Source organism: Notolepis coatsorum, assembly GCF_963971535.1.
Source record: "Notolepis coatsorum genome assembly, chromosome: 4".
Lineage (NCBI taxonomy): Eukaryota > Metazoa > Chordata > Actinopteri > Aulopiformes > Paralepididae > Notolepis > Notolepis coatsorum.
Window position 1 is genome coordinate 200,794,047 of NC_140168.1, and position 20,836 is coordinate 200,814,882.

At 44.8% G+C, this 20,836-nt stretch overlaps 1 protein-coding gene across 2 annotated transcripts in view; it reads right to left on the reverse strand.

The window, feature by feature from the left end:
• usp53a (ubiquitin specific peptidase 53a) overlaps nucleotides 1–20,836 on the reverse strand; it is a 173,235-nt gene that overhangs the window by 21,689 nt on the left and 130,710 nt on the right. For both annotated transcript variants that reach the window (XM_084312808.1, XM_084312809.1), the window contains exons 12-14: nucleotides 20,455–20,613; nucleotides 11,791–12,676; nucleotides 7,171–7,238 (exon numbers count right to left, since the gene is read on the reverse strand). In XM_084312808.1, the coding sequence (XP_084168934.1) occupies nucleotides 7,171–7,238; nucleotides 11,791–12,676; nucleotides 20,455–20,613 (1,113 nt within the window). The remainder of the gene's footprint in view (nucleotides 1–7,170; nucleotides 7,239–11,790; nucleotides 12,677–20,454; nucleotides 20,614–20,836) is intronic.

Genomic DNA, 20,836 nt, shown 5'->3' on the forward strand with positions numbered 1-20,836 from the left:
AAAAAAAACATAAAAAAAAAGTTTTTTTATTATTATTGATTTAGATTATAATCGATTCTAACATTTTCAAATTGATGCAGTTGAATCATCACATTAGAATCTATGCATTTCGATTAATCGATGCATCGTTACACCCCTACACAACACCAGACTGACCTCTGGCTCCAGAACCAGAACACTGACCTCTGGCTCCAGAACCAGAACACTGACCTCTGGCTCCAGAACCAAAACACTGAACTCTGGCTCCAGAACCAGAACACTGAACTCTGGCTCCAGAACACTGAACTCTGGCTCCAGAACACTGACCTCTGGCTCCAGAACCAGAACACTGAACTCTGGCTCCAGAACCAGAACACTGACCTCTGGCTCCAGAACCAGAACACTGACCTCTGGCTCCAGAACCAGAACACTGAACTCTGGCTCCAGAACCAAAACACTGAACTCTGGCTCCAGAACCAGACCACTGACCTCTGGCTCCAGAACCAGAACACTGACTCCAGAACCAGAACACTGACCTCTGGCTCCAGAACCAGAACACTGAACTCTGGCTCCAGAACCAGAACACCGAACTCTGGCTCCAGAACCAGAACACTGACCTCTGGCTCCAGAACCAGAACCAGAACACTGACCTCTGGCTCCAGAACCAGAACACTGAACTCTGGCTCCAGAACCAGAACACTGAACTCTGGCTCCAAAACTATGTTTTGTTTTAATTTTTTTATTCATATTTTTTGTTGTACATTTGAATTGTATTTGTTTTGTCCAGGACCCCAGGAAGACTAGAGGCTCTTTCATGTGTCTCTAATGGGGATCCTTTAATAAACATAAAATGAACTCTGGCTCCATGCCAGAACACCACAGCTGAACTCTGGTCGAACTGACTTCAGACACATTTGCTGCAGCTTGTCAATACAATTTGCAAATGGCGGGGAGTGGATCCATCACACTGGCTGAAAGATAAATGCCTGGACAAATGGAACTATCCCCTCTCTGGGATTTACGACCACATTCATTTTCTGAATCTTTACAATGGTTATTCAATATTTTGAGTTGTTAATGGGAGGAGTTTTTACTTCGAAACTTCTACACAAACCCCAACGTCTCTCCGCTATTTAGGAATATTACAAATACGAACATATTTTTTATGTATTAATGTATTGTTGTTGTTTAGTTGTCATATGCTGGTCCATTATTTGGAGGTGTTGGTCAAATAGGGTTAAATAAATCATCAATCATCAACATCAGAAACATCCGTTTCTTTGTCAGTATCTTCACAGGCCTCACTGTTCTGATGTTCACAGCCCATAATATGACCTGTATGTCACACCAATACTCCTTCTAAAAGGGAAACCTACTACCGGTAATTCTTCTTATTTTATTATTAACACTTTGAATGCCCAGCAGGGGGTGCACATTTAGTGCTTGAATGCCCAGCACCACTTCAATGTTAACGTTAATATCGCCTAATCTATGTTTTAAATTATGGCTATGTGTCTAATCTGCCGTTGCATTATCAATGACCCATTTCCAGTCAACATTGTCGAAGCGGATTGTTTTTTTATCGGTTCATTTCCGTTTTATATCATTTTGAAAAGCCCTCGTTTTCAAGAAGAAGAAAAAAAAATCCCTGCTAAACGCTGATGTACTGTAATATTCTAGAACGTTGTCATTGTTCTGCCTATTTATGAATCGTTTTAAAATAAACGCTAGATTATCGATAGTATATGTGTACATATGCACGCTGGTGCCGCAAGCTGTAAATCGATTATCTTATTTCCTGATCACTCGCACAGTCAAAACAGCCATATCACATATAGGGGGAAAGCTTATATCTCTGTGAAAAAAAGGTCTGATTATCCTAATACTGGTCAAATAGATTCCTTACCTGAGATCAGATGGTATCCAAATGGATTATTCCAATTCCTGATCGACCATTCCAAAAATCGATCCTATTATTGATCCACCGCGTATACAGTAAAACACATAATCCCCGCTGCTCTGATGGTCCAGATTGCTTGCGTGAGAAGTAAAATGTGGAGTCCGGGTCTTTTTTCCCCATGCATTTTCATTGAATCCAATCCAAAAGGGTGAATTACCATCTGGGAGACGATAGGGGGCGCTTTTTTCACATCTGAGCGCCTGGCGGGGCAGGATTACCAACGGTAGACTCGGTTGATGAAATATGAATTCAGATCGCTAATAAAAAAAAAAACGATTGGGCATTCAAAGTGTTAAAAGGGTTGTTTGGTGAATTCCCCCCCCCCCCCCCCCCCCACACTCCCCCCGTTCATGACGGGTGGCATAGTGAGAGCATGTGTGCAGGACGGACGGGGAGACGAGACAAATGTCAAGGGGTGTTTTGGGGGTCTACCCCCCCCCCCCCCCTGCTGATATCCATGTCACCTAATCTCCTTGCATCCTGTCTGGGGGATGAAAATAGCCTCTATAGCTAGATGTGTGAAACCGGCTCCTATTCTAAGGGTTTTCTTGGAGAGATTGTCTCATCAATCACAAAAACAAAGAGCTTAATTTCTTTCTTTCTCCTTCCTGGTTCCCGCCGGGTTCCGTCTGGCGAGGCGAGACGTCGGAACCGCTCATCTGGAGGCAAAGTCACGACTCCAAGAAACAAACATGAGACTTTTTTAAGTACTTTTTGTAGTTTGTAGTCAAATCAAAGACGGTACCTGTTGTGCAACAACAACAACACCTCATCCTTGATACACGTTTTGGGTGTGTTTATTAATCTCTCTATGATTCCAATAGAGTACCAGATCTATTATATTCTATTATTGTCTATTTTATAAAACAAATTATGTCTGCACTTTATGCATTGCTTTTATTTAGTCAATTCTCTGCTCATTTTATGCTTCTCTATATTCATGCCATTTTCATGATTTTATGCCTATGTAAATTGTATGTCCATTATGTCTACATTACTGTTGTGAAGCACTTTCACAGCTACAATTCTTGTATGAAAGGGGCTATACAAATAAAGTGTATTATTATTATTATTATTATTATTATTATTATTATTATTATTATTATTATTATTATTATTATTATTATTATTATTATTATTATTATTATTATTATTATTATTATTATTATTATATACTCAGTCCAGTGAAGGGGGGGGGGGGCTTGTGGATCGAAACGTTGATCTTGTGGTGAAAATAAACACAGCAGTTTACCGACTTCATTATTACTTTATTCGTCGGTGGACAAATTGTGTTTTGGAATTTGAAGGCCTTGAATTGATGACATCGAATTTGAAGGCCTTGAATTGATGCCATGGAATCTGAAGGCCTTGAATTGATATCATGGAATTTGAAGGCCTTGTATTGATAACATGGAATTTGAAGGCCTTGGAAATCGGTAACATCCGAGATATTACTCTACTGGACGAGATATATCCGCCGGATGAAGTTATTCTACTTTGTGTGATTTTAGAACACATACTGTACATCCTACTTTACTGTTAGCGTTATGGTTGTATTTTTGCTTTAAAGGAACACGCCAACATTTGGGGAAATGTATCGTCTACTCCATAGAGAGAGACTAGAAGATAGATACCAGTTTCCTCTCTGTGCGCTCAGTAGAAAGCTATCTGGCTGCATGTTAGCCTAGCTTAACACAATGAATGGAAGCGGACAGTGCCGGTTAGCCTAGGCATTGTCAAACTAGCATGTAACACTGAAGGCTAACCGGCACTGTCCGCTTCCATTCATTGTGCTAAGCTAGGCTAACGTGCAGCCAGACAGCTTTCTACGGAACGCACAGAGAGGAAACTGGTATCTATCTATCTCGTCTCTCACTGGAGAAGACGGTAAGCTAATTTCCCAAAATGTTGTTGTGTTCTTTTAAGGCAACGCTCCCCCCTGAACTTCTCAGAGGGCATCGCACGGTCCTACCGCGGGCGCTGCACACAACGACGCGCATCATCTTTCTCCGGGAGAAAAAAGGTCAGGGCCAGTAAATGAGGAGCCAGAAGAACATATACATTTCCATTAAATCCCCTTCCGTCAGACGATGACCTTAACGCTGCGCGGAGAGAGAACCATAAATCAAAGGAAATTACTCCGTATTATCTTAATGTTACAGGTCCGGCACAATAGACGGAACTCCGCGGGGGCAGGGGAACTTCGCCCGGCGACGGGAACCATCTGTGTGATGAGTGATGGGAAAGTCTTCCGTACCGGCCAGAGGTCCTCTCTATCGAGTAGATTAGAGTTTTTCTTACTAATGGCGATTTTGGCTCCGTTGCCCGAGATATTCGCTAAATAATTGATGAAACGTCATCCGTATGGAGTGGATGGATTTTTACCTGTCGATATACCCGTTAATTGAAATGTGTCTTTCTACATATCCTGTCCCCGATGCCCCCATAGCCCCGTGTGCGTCGTTTCTTCAGAGATTTCAAAGCACAGAGCCACCGCCACGGCCCCTGGAGTAGCTGGGAGTTCAAGGGTAACAAATTGTAAATGGTGCATTTATATAGCTCTTTTATCCAAAGTGCTTTACAATTCAGTCACACATTCACTCACCGATGGCGGAGGCGACCATCGGGAGCAGTTAGGGGTTAAGTGTCTTGCTCAATGACACTTAACCGGGAGGAGTGGGAATCGAACCGGGAACCTTCCGACTACCAGACGACCGCTCTACCTCCTGAGCCGCTGTCGGCCCTTCGGCAGAGGTGGTTGGCGCAGTTATAAGAACTACCGGCCACTCTCCAGGTGCAAAATACACACTAGTCATCTCGACACCGTCATCTCACCTGCTCCAATCTGGCTTCAGAACGTCCCACTCCACTGACACATGCCTCCTCTATTTGAACGACCACATCAAACAAGAGGTGGACGCTGGCAAATACTGCGGCATGGTCATGCTGGACCTACAAAAGGCCTTCGACACTGTCAATCACTCCATTCTAATGGACAAGCTAAAAGCAATTGGTTTTGATAGCCTATCAGTGAGCTGGATGCAATCCTACCTGGAGGGGAGAGAACAGATGGTAGAGGTAAACGGTACTCTATCCCCCCCCCTCACAGTGAGCTGTGGTGTTCCACAAGGAAGCATACTAGGACCGCTACTCTTCCTAATTTATGCAAATGACATGTCGTCAGCCTGTGACTGCAACTTGTTCCTGTTTGCGGACGACTCAGCCCTGCTGGTCTCTGACAAGAACAAATTGCAGGTTGAAAAAACCCTCAGCACGGAACTAGGCAAAATCTGCATATGGCTCGCTGATAACAAACTATCATTACACATGGGCAAAACAGAGTCCATTCTCTTCGGTTCAAATAACAAACTCAGCAAGACCGACGGCTTCTCAGTTACAGTGGGTGACAATATTGTCACAAGGAAAGACGAAATTACCTACCTGGGTTCCATCCTAGAGGCAAATCTTTCCTGTGACAAAATGGCATCCAATGTAATAAAAAAAGTCAACCAACGAACTAGATTCTTGTACCGGATCTCCTCTCTGGTAAACAAGAATACCCTGAAGACTCTGGCAGGAGCACTCATTCAAGGGTACTATGACTATGCGTGCACCTCATGGTACCAAAGCACCTCAAAGGCGCTTAAAACAAAATTACAAACATCACAAAACAAACTGGTCAGACTACTACTTGACCTGAACCCCAGAACCCACCTCACCCCTGCCCACTTTGCCAACCTAGGATGGCTTAGAGTAGACGACAGAGTACAGCAACTTGCAATGGGCCTGGTCTACAAGATACACTATACGACCGGGGTGCCCATGTACATGTCAAAATACTTCCCAAAGGTCAGTGAATACCACAACCACTACACCAGAGGAAGCTCAACAAATCATGTTAAACCCAGATTCGGCTCAAACAAGGGACTAAACACGTTTCGCAATTATGCCACAACAATGTGGAACGCCCTACCCAAAGCTGTAAAGGAATGTGAATCCCTGCCCACATTCAAAACCGCCCTTAAAGAGCACCTACGGGAGGCTGCAATTCGAAACTGGCCACCGTAAATGCCCAAAACCCCCACCACCTCCTAATAGACAGTCTCCTCCCCACCGCATGTATATATTCCCTCCCCGCCGTATGTATATTTCCCTCCCACCCACCCACCCCCTCCTAATGTACAGTCCCCTCCCCATCATATGTATATACTCTGTCAGGATCTAGGGGTAACAGTACTGTATATTTGAATACCGCCTATGTCACAAATGTATCAGTACTAAATACCTATATGTCCCTATGCCATAAATGTCATGTATGTTGTGTATGTCATAAATGTCTATATGAATTGAAAATGGGGGACCCTGATGGAAACAAGACAAACGTCTTTCTCAGGTCTGCATCCCCTTAACAATTGTATGTATTGAGCCGTACTGTATTGTACCCATTCTGCAATCTGTTAAATAAAGTTTTCATTCATTCATTCATTCCCCTCACATCTCTCCTCACTCACACACCAGCCCTCTGCTCCAATCACATCTCTCCTCACTCACACACCAGCCCTCTGCTCCAATCACATCTCTCCTCACTCACACACCAGCCCTCTGCTCCAATCACATCTCTCCTCACTCACACAACAGCCCTCTGCTCCAATCACATCTCTCCTCACTCACACACCAGCCCTCTGCTCCAATCACATCTCTCCTCACTCACACACCAGCCCTCTGCTCCAATCACATCTCTCCTCACTCACACACCAGCCCTCTGCTCCAATCACATCTCTCCTCACTCACACACCAGCCCTCTGCTCCAATCACATCTCTCCTCACTCACACACCAGCCCTCTGCTCCAATCACATCTCTCCTCACTCACACACCAGCCCTCTGCTCCAATCACATCTCTCCTCACTCACACACCAGCCCTCTGCTCCAATCACATCTCTCCTCACTCACACACCAGCCATCTGCTCCAATCACATCTCTCCTCACTCACACACCAGCCTTCTGCTCCAATCACATCTCTCCTCACTCACATCTCTCCTCACATCTGTCCTCACATCTCTCACACACCAGCCCTCTGCTCCTCTCACATCTCTCCTCACACTCCTCAAGGCCCTCATGGATTCAGAATTGCAGTAACAACCGTCCCTCAAGCCCCCCCCCCCCACCACCACCTGCTGTTGTAAACCGTCAAGCTGTGAAACACGGAAGAGCAAGAAGGACAGCCCCTTACCGTATAAGTAAGCGGCGTGCACGCTGTCAGCCTCGGAGTCGTGGCCTCTTCTCTGAAGGATGAGGTCCCTGAAACGGAGAGAGCATGATCCGCAGGACCGGTTAGTATTTACACGGCGTGTGACACGTCCGCAGAGCCCTTCCCCCGAGTCCCACTCTGTGTAGTGCCTCAACCAACCTCTTAGAAAGGGTTGGTTATAGTCCAGAAGACCGAGCTTTGTCAACAAACCGATGTACTTTCTAACAGCTATATATATACTTTATAGTATTGCTATCTGTCCATTCTCATTGTCACTTGAGTGCATAAACCGTGCCTTCATAATGGCTTAAAGAAAATAAAAATCCATCGGTTGGTTGTCATTTTATAGCGCCGTGAATATAAGGTTTATCGCAGTTTTCGCCTCGTCTTTTTTCTGGGGAGCTAGATATGAGGCTAAAGGCTAGTCACGTTATATCAAACGCCATTTCTGTTGTATATATACGAATGAAATAAAACAAACTGCGTAGCATCCGGACTATTACAGAGCATCTATGGATGAAATGGGGGCGGCGGGGGACGCCGATTACTATTATTGATTAGCAATACAGTGTGCGTTCATCACTGATCGTTGCGTTTTAAAACAAGCTACAATCCGGCTGTAATTTGGGTGAATAGTATCCTACCGTCAGCCCATGTGATAGCCGGCAGCATTTCGTCATAATACATCGGCATCTGGTAGATCGATATGTCCATTGGCTGATCATAAATCCCATTATTCCAGGCTGAAATCTGCGCTTCCAAACGTGATCAAAGATGGATGATGTTCGTTTGGGATCCAGGCTCAAATGAAACGCCCACAGACAGTAACATTTATTTTTTTCCCAATCGGCCTCAATGATACTGCAGTGGAGCGATGGCGCCCCTAAGAGGATCTGGCCGGTATTGCATGTTGCCGAAATCAAATATGCGGGTAGGTCCCCAGAGTGGATCGGGGACGTTAATACGGTTATTAATATGGAATAAAACAATAACAACTTGCCACGAGTCAACTCGTGGCTCTGGTCCACAACGCATGGCACCGTAACACGTATAAACTCGTGGCTGGTCCTTAAAGTGTTAAGATGGATCTGTCCTGTGAACATAAACAAAGGCAATAAGCCGCCGTGACTTCAGTCCGTGAACTACATGCACTTTCATTGTGAATGGTTTACTATGGTGGAATAGAATAGAATAGAATAGAATAGAAATACTTCATTCATCGCAAGGGAAAATTGGCACTACAAATCGCTCACAGTAAACAGTAAATATTTAGGTAGACAAAAACAAAAAGTCACAAATAAGAATAAAAATAAGCCTAAGAATAAATATGGTCTGGGATAATACATTTCCTATGTTACATTCTAATATAAAATATACTAATATACTAATATAAAATGTCCTATGTTACATTCTAATATAAAATATACAGTCAAAATATCCAGAATATACAGTAAGTATAAAATTGTACTATGTCGGTCTAAAAGTAAAGTAAAAGTCCAGGAAGATAGTACTGTCACCCTGTGCTCAGTGATGCATTATAAAGTGTGATGGCTGTTGAAATGAAGGACTTCCTGTGCCGTTCAGTGTTACATCTCAGGAGTCACTGAACGTGCTCCTTCTGTCAGCCAAGTGTGGGAGGGAATCTGACACTGATGCTGGCAACAGATTATTTCCTTCCTTCAGTCCTTCAGCCCATCCGTCCATTTATCCCTCCATCCCTCCCGCCCTCCCTCCCTCCCAGTGTCAGACTGTGGTTGTACTGGGCAGCTCCTAGTGGTCAACAGTGACAGACTGTGGTTGTACTGGGCAGCTCCTAGTGGTCAACAGTGTCAGACTGGGGTTGTACTGGGCAGCTCCTAGTGGTCAACAGTGTCAGACTGGGGTTGTACTGGGCAGCTAGTGGTCAACAGTGTCAGACTGTGGTTGTATTGGGCAGCTAGTGGTCAACAGTGTCAGACTGTGGTTGCATTGGGCAGCTAGTGGTCAACAGTGTCAGACTGTGGTTGTACTGGGCAGCTCCTAGTGGTCAACAGTGTCAGACTGGTTGTACTGGGCAGCTCCTAGTGGTCAACAGTGTCAGACGGTGGTTGTACTGGGCAGCTAGTGGTCAACAGCATCAGACTGTGGTTGTACTGGGCAGCTCCTAGTGGTCAACAGTGTCAGACAGTGGTTGTACTGGGCAGCTCCTAGTGGTCAACAGTGTCAGACTGTGGTTGTACTGGGCAGCTCCTAGTGGTCAACAGTGTCAGATGGGGTTGTACTGGGCAGCTCCTAGTGGTCAACAGTGTCAGACTGTGGTTGTATTGGGCAGCTCCTAGTGGTCAACAGTGTCAGACAGGGGTTGTACTGGGCAGCTTCTAGTGGTCAACAGTGTCAGACTGGGGTTGTACTGGGCAGCTCCTAGTGGTCAACAGTGTCAGACTGGAGTTGTACTGGGCAGCTAGTGGTCAACAGCGTCAGACTGTGGTTGTACTGGGCAGCTCCTAGTGGTCAACAGTGTCAGACTGTGGTTGTACTGGGCAGCTCCTAGTGGTCAACAGTGTCAGACTGTGGTTGTACTGGGCAGCTCCTAGTGGTCAACAGTGTCAGACTGTGGTTGTACTGGACAGCTAGTGGTCAACAGCGTCAGACTGTGGTTGTACTGGGCAGCTCCTAGTGGTCAACAGTGTCAGACTGTGGTTGTACTGGGCAGCTAGTGGTCAACAGCATCAGACTGTGGTTATACTGGGCAGCTCCTAGTGGTCAACAGTGACAGACTGTGGTTGTACTGGGCAGCTCCTAGTGGTCAACAGTGTCAGATGGGGTTGTACTGGGCAGCTCCTAGTGGTCAACAGTGTCAGAATGTGGTTGTATTGGGCAGCTCCTAGTGGTCAACAGTGTCAGACTGGGGTTGTACTGGGCAGCTCCTAGTGGTCAACAGTGTCAGACTGGGGTTGTACTGGGCAGCTAGTGGTCAACAGCATCAGACTGTGGTTGTACTGAGCAGCTCCTAGTGGTCAACAGTGTCAGACTGTGGTTGTACTGGGCAGCTCCTAGTGGTCAACAGAGTCAGACTGTGGTTGTACTGAGCAGCTCCTAGTGGTCAACAGTGTCAGACTGTGGTTGTACTGGGCAGCTCCTAGTGGTCAACAGTGTCAGACTGTGGTTGTACTAGGCAGCTTCCAGGTGTGAATGTGTGTGAATGTGAAGCATGGCGTTGTTTAAAAAGAGCATCCGTGCTCAGAGAACCTACACTTGATGTGTGCTTTAATTATTTCCCTTACCTCTGTGATATAAGCATAGTCTCTTTTCAATTTTTTTCTCTTTTCTCTCGCCGGGCCGTCATTGTAAATAAGAATTTGTTGTTAAATCGACCTGCCCGGTTAAATAAAGGTTAAACAAATAAATTAATAAATAAATATATTTATATGGTGAAGCATGGATAATTGAGTTACGTTTTTAACCATCTATTGTCGAGAGACAGACTCGCTGGCATAAAGAGGCCCGCGTCGGCATCGTTGTCGTCAGCTAGTTGGGATCGTTATCTCCACATGAGCTCGACAAAATGACAGCCCAGCGCAATAACCCTGGGCTTATCTGCCCCGTGTGCATTTATGTAAAAATGGGTCTCGCTATTCTTAGGACGGATTGTTTGTACCGTTTTAATTATTCAGAAATAGGCGGCGTGTTTGACACTCAAATCCTCAAAGGAGTGAAGGGAAATCATCGCTGTGAGTTCAGGGTATCTGCAGGTTTCAACAAGTTCAATTTAAGACCTTTTAATAATAATACACTTTCAAAGTGCTTCACAGCAGTAAAACCTTTTTAATACCAATTTCACCATACACCATACCACGGTTTGGATAACGTCCAAAGCAAATTCCTTGTATGTGAAAACTACTTGGTAATAAAGACCTTTCTGATTCCGACAAAAAACACATAGAGACACTGAACTGGCGGCTGCACCAATAAAAATTCTCGCGCGTCACATACAAGCTCTCGCCAGATGCACCAAGCTCCCAGTAGCCCCGCAAAAAACAACAAGAACATTTAATATATTTCATATTATTTTATCTCCCGACAGCCTTTTTAATACCTTAAATTGGAGAATAACTTTTTAAGACATTGTAATACTGCGCATACAGATACCATGTTGTATTTGAAGTAAGGCTGTCAATCGATTAAAATATTTAATCTGATTAATCGCATGATTGTCCAGTTAACTCGCAATTAATCGCAAATTAATAAACAAATTTTATCTGTTCTAAATCTAACTTACCTTAAACGGATATTATTCAAGTTGTAATACTCTTATCAACATGAGTCAACAAATGCTTGCTTTATGCAGCCATTTAACACAAAAGGATGACCCTCATGCATCTCTCTCTCTCTCTCTCTCTCTCTCTCTCTCTCTCTCTCTCTCTCTCTCTCTCTCTCTCTCTTTATATATATATTTTTTTTTAAACGCTAATCTTGCTTTAAAAAAAATTGTGGCGTTAAGAGAATTGTGCGTTATCGCATTAACTTTGACAGCCTTAATTTGAAGCTACCGAATTTGCTGTCAAACATGAGGAGAGAATCACTATTCAAACTGTGGAAGAGAAAAAGAAAGGAGAGTTTCACCTCGTCGTCTGGAGCTCCGGTAGGCTCCGCAGGTCTTTGGACGAGAGGTTTTCCACCACGGGCGAGTCCAGGTTGGCCGAGCCGTTACTGAGCCTGTCGCTGCTCTCGTACCCGGACTCCGTCCGCTGGATCTTCCAGCTGTCGGTGCTGCGGACCTTGATGAGCGCCGTGACCGTGCCCCCCTTCGACCGGTCCTTGTCGTCGCCGTAACCGCCGCGGCTGTCGGACTCCAGCGAGCTGCTGCGGCTGCCGCCGGTCTCGTCGTGCCTCTTTCCCCCCTCCTCGTAGATCGTCATCAGACTCTTGGGCGGCTTGCGGTCTTCCCGGCCGCCGCCGCCCCACGAAGAGAAGTCTCCGTCTGTGTCTCTCTCGCGGGGGGGAGGAGGCGACCTCTCCTGGCTGCCGGGCCTCCTCCTCCGGGGAGGGCTGTGTTGTTGCCTTCGCCCCTCGTTGCCCCCGTTACCAGTACCAGTACCGATGCCGCTCATCACGCTGTCCACGTTCAGCGCCTCCCGCATGGGTTTCCACTGTCGACCGGGCCTGTTGCCGCCTCGCCCACTGTCCCCCCCGGCACTTCCGGGACGTTCCCGTGAGTCCTGGCTGCTGCTGTCCGTCTCGTATCCGTTGGAGGAGATCTGGTCCGGTCTCCGACCGCGGCGGGGACCATTGCCGACGACGGACACGGCGGGGGGTAGCACCTGCACCCTGGAGTGCGAGCGAGGAGCAGGGGGGGGTTCGTGGGACGACCGGCCGCCCAGGTAGGGTTGCCGCTCGGTGCGGACGGGCCCTTTGCCCTGGCTGCTGTAGAGCCGCGTCTCCGCGTACTGCCGGAAGCCGTTCTCCGGGGGGGAGGCCGAGCGGGAGTAGGTCCTCTCTTCAACCGGATCTGAGGGGGGGGGGGGGGGGGGGTGAAACATATAAGGCTGAGACGATATGGATATTGGAAGAATCGATAAATCGGGAAGGAATTATCGATAAATATCGATTTTTTTTTAATGATTATTAGTGCTGTCAGGCGATTAAAAAAATGCATCTAATTAATTACAGGATTTGTAATTAATTAATCTAATTAATCACATAACCATTTTATGCCTGATATTCTATATTCTATAATCATATTTCAAATTGCATGTGTCCGGATGGCAGAATTCAGTACTGCATCTACAAAACCTTCTGTTTAATCATCTTCCATCTATTAATTAGCTTAGATTTTTCAGGTCTGGTCAATTTGAGCATGGTGTTATTCACAGTCAAAGATAAAAGAAAATGTATTGATATTCTCATTTGGTTCATTACAATTTACTCAAAATAAAATTTTCATTCAATCAATCACCGCGCAGATTGATTGATTGAATGAAAATGTTATTAACAGATTGCAGAATGGGTACAATACAGTACGGCTCAATACACACAATTGTTAAGGGGATGCAGACCAGAGAAAGACTTTCGTCTTGTTTACATCAGGGTCCCCCATTTTCAATTCATAATGAATAGTAAGTAAGGGTGCAACTGGCACCGTGCAATCCATTCTTTGTGGATCTAGCCCTCAGTATTTGCTCTAGTTTCTGACACTAGGAATACATTCCCTGAGATTCATAGATGTCCCTAGAATCAGATACCAAGAACAAAAGTCTGTAAATGTGTATTCTACATTCTTATGGAATGAATGAGATAAAAAAAAAATATTATAAAAAAAAAAAAAAAAATGTAATTAATTTTGAGTTAATTTTCATAACGCGATAATTTGCTGTGTAATTAATTAATCTAATTAACGCGATAAACTGACAGCCCTAATAATTATTATTATAATAATAAAAAAGTATTGAATGATCGTGTGAATTGGTAGTGTTACCTGAAAACGGTAGTTTCACTTTACATACTGTACGTTGCAAACAACCAATTTATTGCCCTCCAACTTCTCTAAATGTTGCCAGTCACTTCAGACGGCATCTTCCTGATCGCTACTGGCAGCGTGCTCGGCACGACTCGCTGTCGTGGGCCAACTACAGCATCGCAAAAACCACAGTGAGTGCACGTGACACACACACACACGAACTAACGTTAAATAATATATTTCTTTCTTTTTTAAGAAAAAAGTATTTACATATTTTTTTTATAAAATTATTTTTACATACATGCAAACACATCGATAAGTGACGCCACTTATCGATTTCACGCAGTTATCGATAATTATCGATACATCAATAAGTGGTCTCAGCCGTTAGAAAGATATAATGAGGAGAGTTTCAAACGGATAAATCGACTGCATTCATATAGCAGCTTTTATCCAAAGCGCTTTACAACCTATGCCTCACATTCATCTATTCACTCACACACCGACAGCGGAGGTGACCATGCAACGTGCCAACCTGCTCATCGGGAGCAGTTAGGGGTTTAAGTGTGTTAGTTAAGTGTCTTGCTCAAGGACACTGGCTGGAGGAGCTGGAATCAAACCAGGAACCTTCTGATTACCAGATGACTGATCTACCTTGTGAGACACTATCTAACCCTAACCTTCTGATTACAAGACGACCGCTCTACCTCCTGAGACACTGTCTAACCTGAACCTTCTGATTACCAGATGACCACTCTACCTCCTGAGACACTGTCTAACCTGAACTTTCTGATTACCAGATGACCACTCTACCTCCTGAGACACTGTCTAACCCTAACCTTCTGATTACCAGGCGACCGCTCTAACGCTGTAAAACTAACTATCACATCTGTCCCCTCTCGTCTCAACTGCATCATAACGAAAGCATCTATCGGCTGAAGAGCGACGTGGAAAAGAGGGTCATTTTAACAGCCGCTTCGGTTGGAGGAAAGTAGGACAGCTACTTTTTTCAGCAGACTAATGCCAATTCTGACATCGCCTTCTGGCTGCCGTCGCGTACATCTCTCCCGCTCGCCCCCCTGATGCCAAATGCCAGCACCGCGTGTCAAGCTGCCAAGAATACAGGGCCAGACTTTTCAAAGCCACCTCGACCCCTGCCTCAGACGCCCTGGCTGCGGGAGTAGGGCTGTCTTAAATACTTCGAAGCTTAACCCTTTGCGTGCCGTTCACGTAGATCTACGTTTCTGTCACGGTATTTATTTGATTCGCTATTGCCATTCATAATTCAGCGGGGCACCTTGTGCATACTGTTCTGAGTGTGTCTGAGCTGGCAGACGGTCTTATACCGCCCTCTAACGCCTTCGGCCATTATTGCACCCCGTTAGAAACGGGTTAGTTTATTTTCTCTACCAAGCTGCGGGTCCTAAACACTCCGGCAAAACACACACTTGTAGGGATGGTTTGGACTACTGCAATGCCCAACAACGTCGGAGACAGGATCGCTGTGGATAACTGGAATGGCGATGAGATTATTGGATTCTTTTTTTTGCATTACTTCAGAGACCAGGTAAGGACACTATATATGAAAGCTTGCGTTGATCTGATATTTATTTCTACAGCTCGCCTGTCTAAACCACCTTGCATGCGTGCACGACAAAGGATAATAATGATGATCTAGCGTTGATTTCAGGAAGATCCGATAATCAGGCGAAAAATGACAACGTGTTTATTGAATTACACAAAAACGCTGTTTTCGTGTCTTTTCCCTGGAATTGCTCAGAAGCGGCCGGACTATGTTCATATTCAAAACGGTATAAAACGGAAATGTACGGATGAAAAAATCATCAGTTTTTTGCACGTTGACCAGAAGCAGCTCACTGAGACTCGACGGCGTTATTAGACCCATAGCTCTATACTATAAAATATAGGTTTAGCTCTACAAACTACAACTACGTTTACATGGGGTTAATGGGCGGCACGGAAGGGGTCACTTCCCGGAAGGGGCGTGGCACTCAATGTGTTAAATATATATAAAAATATATATATATATGTTTATCACCCCTCCCACCTACAAAATCTTGCGCCTCCAATGCAACGAACGAAGGTTGCAACATAATTATGTAATGTAATGTTGTTGGCAGGGGCGGACCTTCCTACAGGCGATATAGGCGGTCGCCTAGAGCGCCACCCAGAGGGGGGCGCCAAAAAAAAAAAAAAAAAATATTTTTTATTTTTTATTTTTTTTATTTTTTATTTTTTTTATTTTTTTTTATCTGTGCAGTTTTGGCGCCCCCCTCTATATCGGCAACCATTATTTTTACATAAAAAAAATTCTAACATAAGGGAAAATGAGCCAAAAATCTAAAACGGTCGGTCGGTCTGAGCCTCAGCTTTAGGTGTTCACAGTCAGAACATGCTAGAGCGCTGTGCATTGATGGGTATCGGTCAAGTGTTTATAGAATTGAGCGTTGAGGAAAGAAAGACTAACGTTAGAGAACTATGAAGAGGCAAAAGCCTCGCCTAGGGCGCCAAATGTGCTAGGTCCGCCCCTGGTTGTTGGCTGTGTAATGGAGAGCAGCCGCCCAGGCAGCACAGCTCCTGACTCATTATTCATTTAATTAATTAATCCAATCCACTTTATTTATAGAGCACATTTAAAAACAACAAAGTTGACCAAAGTGCTGTAAAAGTCCCACAACATAAGATAAACATTTTTATAAAAAATTATAATAATTTTTTTATCTCAAAGCTTTGGATTAAAATCGAATCTCGGCCCCGAAGCTTTTAAATGTATACAAAAATATATTGTATAGTGTAGTTAAATAATTTCTCTTTTGAAAAGCCGATTCATCTTTTGTTCTGGGAAAGTTTTACAGGCGTGTCTAACCCCTTTCTCGCTGACGGTGCACGAATTGTAATGCAGGACAAACGCCAGGGCGCGTTATGTGCCGCGTTATGGCCGATTTGGTCATGTAAATGACAGAGAGCCTGTGATGTATTTTAGTGTTATGGTCTCAAGTGGGCAGAGTGAATTATGGGATGCGATACCGCAGACCTTTAGAAGAAAACCCCTCTCAAGAGTTGCAGTTGCAGTTGCTACGACGATAGATTCTGCAGACTGAGTGCGAGAGTTCAATCACTTGGAATATTACTTGTGCTCTTCAAGTGAGCGTGCACGTGTGCTTGTGTGTCAGTCTGTGTAGTTTCTGCAAGCACCTCACTGAGTTATGTCGCTGTGCAGGACGTGAGGTTGGTGTGCAGTGCGTTTGGGAGGACAGCTAGCTTGTCTGTGACACAATGCAACGTAAAAACGGCATTTAGAAATAGAGCCCTATGATTTCCTCGCGTAGCTACATTTCTTGTTTGTCCCGTCAAGTCTATTTTAAATCAAGCACCTGCAAACCTCTACTTGGAGACGCAGCCTTTGCTAATTACGCACCAAAGCTATGGAACACCCTGCCTATGGACATTGGGGGCTAGCTCACTAAAGATTTTCAAAAGTAAGCTAAACACGTACCCCAGCATTCACCATAGCCTGTTAACACTTTCAGTGCCGGCCTCCGTTTCCTATTTACCCCGTTGAATGCCGCCACCCACTTCAATGATAGAGCTAGAGCTCTCATATTTGCGAACGCATAAACTATATCTTAAATTATGGGTCTAATATGGCCGTCGCTTATCAATGACTTGTTTGCAGTCAACATTGTCGAAACGGATTTTTTTTAATGTATTGCAACAAAGGCCAGCCCCCCCTCCTCCTTCCTTGATTCGTAGAAACACAGTGGGAAAATCGCTAGAAGTGACATTGATTACTGTTGTAACTAAATGGTTCACCCTTCCAGCCGTACATTCACATAAGTCCCTTTGAGACAGAAGGATCCAACTTTAGCCCGCGTCTCGCCCCGGGCGCATGCAGCCGGGGTCGGGGGTCAAGTTCTAATTCGTCACAGTACAAGTGGCCATGCCATGAGTTCACAGAAAAGGCAGATGGTCATGAACGAGTTCATTAAAGGAACAGTTCAAAACGATATCATCATTTTAAAGGGAAACATAATGCAACTATAACGAAGAAACCTGCCAAAATGTAAACGGGATGTACATAAACACATCTAACTAGGTTATGATTAGGGGTAGATCATAAGTATCGGAGGTAGATTATGGCTTCTTTCTCTGGTGTATTAGTATATTTCCTATATATCTATTTCATGTCCATTATGTCTACCTTACTACACTTTGGGCTGCAATTAGGGATGTTCAATATTGGCTTTTTTACCGATATACCGATATTGTCCAACTCTTAATTTCCGATACAGATCCCCCCCCCCAAAAACAGAATAATTTCAGGTAATTAACACAACATTATGCATACTTTTGATAATAAATAAAATAAGAATTTGTTCTTACTTGCTTGCCTGGGTAAATAAAGGTTAAAGGTTTTTCTTTTAAAAACAGATACCGATAATTTCCGATATTACATTTTAATGCCAATATCGGTAGGCCGATAATATCGGACATCTCTAGCTGCAATTCTTGTATGAAAGGTGCTATAATAAAAAATACAGTTTATTATTATTATTATTACTATTACTCTTCTTGCATATCATTTAGAAATAACCTTTGGGGGGTACACCCTCAAATCCCACAGTCTAAACCGGTGTTTCCTTTTTAACCCTTTCACTGCAACACTACCAGACGGTTAACCCTTTCACTGCGACAATACACAGAATGTTAACCCTTTCACTGCCACACAACAGCCAGTTAACCCTTTCACTGCCAATTACAGAAGGTTAACCCTTTACTATCACACTACCGGGTAACCGTCGGTAGTGTGATAGTAAAGGGTTAACCTTCTGTAGTGTGGCAGTGAAAGGGTTAACAAAGGTTGTTCTTTGGCAGGATGGAGTTGTTCGGCACTATAGGCTTCTGGGCAGAGAGCTCTCGCTGGGGCCCAAGTGCTGAGATTTATACTACTTACATTAACTGCAGTGTCACCTCCAGCCCCTGCCCATCCATCAGCAGCATGACGCGAGCCTCCTTTACCCCGACTGCATTCAATCATAACGGGACGTGAGCCCGGTGCTAACTGGGCCTGCTGCTGCCGTTACTGTACACGGTGGGTTTAGGAAGGTGGCGCGTTCTTTTAGAAACATTCAGGGTTTCTCTTTTTTTTTATTGAAAGCACCGATGTAAGCGTTATTATAGGAGAGGAACCACTGTCAGGATTTTGATGAAAACCTCTATACAAAGTAATTCGTGATTGAGAAACTAGGAAGATAAGAGAGGAGAGGAGAGAAGAAGAGAGGAGGAGAGAAGAGGAGAGGAGTAGAGGAGAGGAGAGAAGAGGAGAGAATAGAGAGAATAGAAGAGAAGATAAAAGAAGAGGAGAGAAGAGAAGAGGATAGAATAGAAGAGAGAAGAGAAGAGGATATGATAGAAGATAAGAGAGAAGAGGATAGAAGAGAAGAGAGAAGAGAAGAGGATAGAAGAGAAGAGAGAAGAGAAGGTGATATAAGAGAAGAGGATAGAAGAGAAGAGAAGAGAAGAGAAGAGAAGTGAAGAGGAGAGAAGATAAGATAGGAGGAGATAAGAGATGGGAAGAGAAGTGAAGGAGAAAATAGAAGAGAGGAGGGGATGCAGAATCCATCCCTGAACTAAATAGCAAACTAATGGGTCAGATGCAAAGAGAGAAAGACAAGAAAGTTTTGTTTTGTGAACGCACGCACGCACGCACACACTTACATGTCCGTCCGTGTGTGTGTGTGTGTGTGTGTGTGTGTGTGTGTGTGTACCACAGAGTGGGAGGGCGGCGGCGGTGGGGGGGCAGGGGCTCCGATTATGAGGAAGAGGGATGAAGGCTGGCTTGAACAGACGTCAGCGCTTAATCCCCTCCCTGACACATCGCTCCCGAACGTTGGGTTACATAAGTGCTCGCTGAGTGGAAGGCTAGCCTTTTGCTTCGTGAAAGCCTGGTGATTCTTCCGCGCGCGCGTGTGTAAATTCACGTTGTCGGACTGCTTGAGTGTCAGAGAATATCATGTCTCGTGGTGCCCTGTGTGCATGGGGGGGGGGGGGGGGTTGTGTGCCGCTGTTTATGTTCGGAGCCGACGGAGCGAGTCGCAGTGTTTTGTCCTTCCCCTGTTCCCCTTTGTAACGTACCGTATTGTCTGGCTGCTATCCGTCCGTACGCCTGCATGGATGTACATAACTCTTCATGTGTTGGTTCTCAGGGTCCCTCCAGTTTGCTCTGAACTAGGGAAAAACTAGCTTTCTCCTTTGATGCTTCCAACACCTGGAATGTCCTCCGACTGACTCTGAAGCTGAAGGATCTTCCTTCTCTCACTGCATTTAAAAGTATGATCTTCGACTACTGTGTGTGTCGACTTCTCTCCTCTTCTCCCCTATCCCCCTCTCTTCTCTTCTCTCCTCTCATCTTCTCTTTTCTTCTCTCCTCTTCTCTCCTCTCCACTTCTCTTCCCATCTCTTCTCTCCTCCTATCTTCTCTCCTCTTCTCTCCTATCTCCCTCTATTCTCTTCTCTCCACTTCTTCCCATCTCTTCTCTCCTCCTATCATCTCTTCTCTCCTCCTATCTTCTCTTCTCTTCTCTTCTCCTCTCATTTTCTCTCCTCTTCTTAGCCAATTTTCTTATTTATTATATATTATATTTATTTATTGTGCCTAAATGTATGAAATTGCTGATAAACTGTGTCTTTGTTTTGTGAGCTCGTCGTCACTGTAAAATGAGGGGTAACCTCGGTGTCTCACGACGAGTTGAAATAAGGGTTTGAGATGAACGACAACTAAAGATGATTTTGAAGAGCTGGCGTCAAACCTCGGTAGCGTGACTCCGGCCTCTTGTGCGCGGCGGCGGTCCTGTCAGGCTCCCTCCTGGCGGGGTGCACCCCCCGGGCCTCCCCCGCCCCCCGCTGGGCCTCTCCTCCAGGGATCTCCCTGTAGCGGCTCCTGGGTTCGATGCCGGGAACCATTTTCACTGCGTACGGAAAACAGACGAGAGAGGGATGATGAGACGACGACGTCGCCGGTGGACTTTTCAGTTTCAATTTTAACTTTATTTGAACAGGGACAGCACACATTAATGAACATAAATGTAAAATGTGTGAGACAGTGTTAGCCAAAGCAAATGTTCAACTGCTGGTGTTAAAAGCCGCTAAAAAAGAAAGCATACCATATATGGCATACAGGTAATTAAGAAC